The 3,040-nt window shown below is 59.0% G+C and overlaps 1 protein-coding gene across 1 annotated transcript in view; it reads left to right on the forward strand.

Annotated features, from left to right (window-relative positions):
- The window catches only part of OBSCN (obscurin, cytoskeletal calmodulin and titin-interacting RhoGEF), a 169,478-nt gene that overhangs the window by 109,248 nt on the left and 57,190 nt on the right, over positions 1-3,040 (forward strand). The window contains exons 58-60 of the mRNA XM_006146982.2: positions 1,080-1,352; positions 1,884-2,159; positions 2,766-3,002. Of these exons, the coding sequence (XP_006147044.1) occupies positions 1,080-1,352; positions 1,884-2,159; positions 2,766-3,002 (786 nt within the window). The remainder of the gene's footprint in view (positions 1-1,079; positions 1,353-1,883; positions 2,160-2,765; positions 3,003-3,040) is intronic.

The following is a 3,040-nucleotide window of genomic DNA, read 5'->3' on the forward strand; positions in this document are numbered from 1 at the left end:
CTGACAGCAGTGGGTGGGTGGGCCATGGCGGTGGCTATTCCAAGGGCTGATGTGTGTCCGGCATGTTGGCCGACAGATCCCGCAGTGGAGGTGGTCAGTGCCATGCAGGACCTGGCTGTGGAGGAGGGCGGCTCAGCCGAACTCCTCTGCCAGTATTCGCGGCCCGTGCAGGCCACTTGGAAGATGGACGAGCGGGAGGTGTGCGCAGATGGGCACCGTGTCATCATAGAGCAGGACTGGACCGTGGCCAGGCTGACCTTCAGGCCGGCCTTGCCCTGTGACAGCGGCATCTATTCTTGTGAGGCTGCGGGCACCCGCGTGGTGGCCCTGCTGCAAGTGCAAGGTGAGGCTGCCTGGTGGGCAGCCCCAGGCCCAGTGCAGCTCAGGCTGTGCAGTCATGGTGGAATGGCAGAGCGATAGCCAGCGCTGTGCTGCAGGTGTGAATGAGCCCTTATGAGAGACTAGCCTGCAGCCCTGGGCACTAAGTTGTGGTTGGGGCAGGACATATCTAGCTGCTGAGCTCATGGCTTCCATGAGAGATGCATGGCTAATTACCAGACTCGGGGACGTGGATACATGCGAGGGGGGAGGAGTTGAGTGGCCATGGATTATGGAAGAAGTCTCTGGTCAGAGTGAATGTGAGCAGAGCATCACAGGAACTGCAGCAGATCTGGTATTGCTGCTTGGGGAGTGCAAGGAAAGGAGGCAGCTTCCAGACCCTGACATGCAGCACAATTGCAGTGGTGCGTACAGAACACAGTTGGAGCCTGGGTTTGGGTTTGAACCTGGTTGTGTGGTGTGCAAGTTTTCAGTCTTGTGAACACTTGTGAGGCTGCTCACCTGTGAGAGTCAGGAGCCCAAGGCTGATGTGAGTGAGGTATGGGCACGGGGTGTGGGTTAGGGGGTTGGGGGTGGAAGTGCTTATGGATGACTCCAAGGTGGACGCTGAGTGTTGCCCTCCGCACGGCTCCTGGGGTGTGGGGAGTGCATTTTTTGGCCCTTTATGATTTCAGGGCTCTCCCAAGGGACAGTGGTGGGGGCCCCTAAATGGCATGCCCTAAGCCTTCCTCTATCTACAGCCAAGAACACGGTGGTGCGGAGCCTGGAGAATGTGGAGGCTCCTGAGGGTGGCGAGGCACTTTTCGAGTGCCAGCTGTCCAGGCCCGAGGTGGCTGCCCATACCTGGCTGCTGGACGACGAGCCTGTGCGCACCTCAGAGAACGCTGAGGTGGTCTACTTTGAGAACGGCCTGCGGCATTTGCTACTGCTCAAAAACCTGCGGCCACAGGACAGCTGCCGGGTGACTTTCCTGGCCGGGGATGTGGTGACTTCTGCATTCCTCACCGTCAGAGGTGAGTGACTGTGTTGTGGCGGAGGGGTTGAGATCCTTCCCACTGGAGGCTGGGCCTCTGAGCTGCAGGGAGGTGGGGAACTTTGGTTGCAGGTTGGGGAGGGCTGGGGTTGTGTCTCTAAGACCTCTCCCACCAGAGGCTCTGCCTGAGGTGAGGCATTGGTCTCTTGAGATTCTTTCCACCTGAGGGTCAGAGTCAGCTTGTGTGCGAGGGGTAGGAGCATGGGCAAGGCAGGAAGGGGTGACACAAAGTAGGGATGTGTGTCTACCCTTCCCACCAAAGGTTCTGAGGTGGGGCAGCGTCAGTATCTGAGACTCACCCTCAAGAATACTGAGCTGAAGGAAGTCTGGGTGGGACTACCCTTATGTTACCTGGAGCAGGGGTTTATTGGGGCTGTGGGGGTGGAGCTTCAGTCTTGAGGCCCCTCCCACTGGAGGTTAGCCTAAGGGGAGGTGGCATGGGTCTCCAGTTCTCCTTTTTTCCAGAACCCACTGTCTCATTCTTGGTGTTCATGCTGGCCCCTTCCTGCAGGCTGGCGCCTAGAGGTCCTAGAACCCCTTCAGGATGTGGCTGTACGAGCTGGTGCACAGGCCCACTTCAGCTGCACACTCAGTGAGGCGGTGCCCGTGGGCGAGGCGTCTTGGTACATCAATGGAGCTATAGTCCATCCTGATGATTCCGGCTGGACGGTCACTGCTGATGGCAGCCACCACACCTTGCTGCTGCGCAATGCCCAGCTGCACCATGCTGGAGAGGTTACTTTTGCTGCCCGTGATGCTGTGACCTCAGCAAGGCTCACTGTGCTGGGTGGGTAGTTGGCAGGGGTTCCTCCCCTGCAGATTGGGTCTGGAGCATGCTTCTGCCTCCGGAACACTGGAGTGGGTGACCATTCATGGCTGGGTCCTGTACAGATCTGCCCTACCAGAGTCTGGAGGTGCTTCCTTCTCCTGGGGTGGCTCTTCCCATAAGTGTGTGGGCCTTGTCATAGGAGTCCTAGAGGGTTTCCACTGACCAGGCCCTCAGACCTTTTTACCTGTGTGAAAACACCACCCTGTGGATTCCCTGAGACCAGGGCTCCTAGTGTCCCTCTCCTCTTTGCCCAGTGCAGATCTGAGCTCAGACCTAAGGGGGTGGGGAGGAAGGAATAATTCTAGCCCTAGAGACTGCAGGGGTCTGTATCATGGCCCTCTGGGCAGAGTGGGCTCTGAGAAGAAGCAGTCTTCCTGTGATGCACAGCCCCAGGGATTTCAGAGCCCTCCTTGAAACAGGTTGAGCCCCCAGGCACAGCAGCACACAGGCCTCACGCTGCACGCAGTATCAGATCCCAGTAGCTCCTGGATGGCCTGCTCGAGGGGGAGATTCGGGTGGGTGCCAAAAAAAGCTGCTGCACTGATTGGTCCTTTTTCCTTGCAGGCCTCCCTGACCCCCCAGAGGATGCTGAGGTGGTGGGTCGCAGTGGCCACTCTGTGACGCTGTCCTGGGTGGCTCCCACCAGTGATGGTGGTGGTGGTCTTTGTGGCTATCGGGTGGAGATGAAAGAGGGGACCACGGGCCAGTGGCGTCTGTGTCACGAGCTGGTGCCTGGGCCTGAGTGTGTGGTGGATGGACTGGCTCCTGGGGAGACCTATCGCTTCCGTGTGGCAGCCGGGGGTCCTGTTGGTGCGGGGGAGCCTGGGGAACGTCCACCG

This window comes from Tupaia chinensis, unplaced genomic scaffold (genome assembly GCF_000334495.1).
Source record: "Tupaia chinensis unplaced genomic scaffold, TupChi_1.0 Scaffold000197_1, whole genome shotgun sequence".
Lineage (NCBI taxonomy): Eukaryota > Metazoa > Chordata > Mammalia > Scandentia > Tupaiidae > Tupaia > Tupaia belangeri.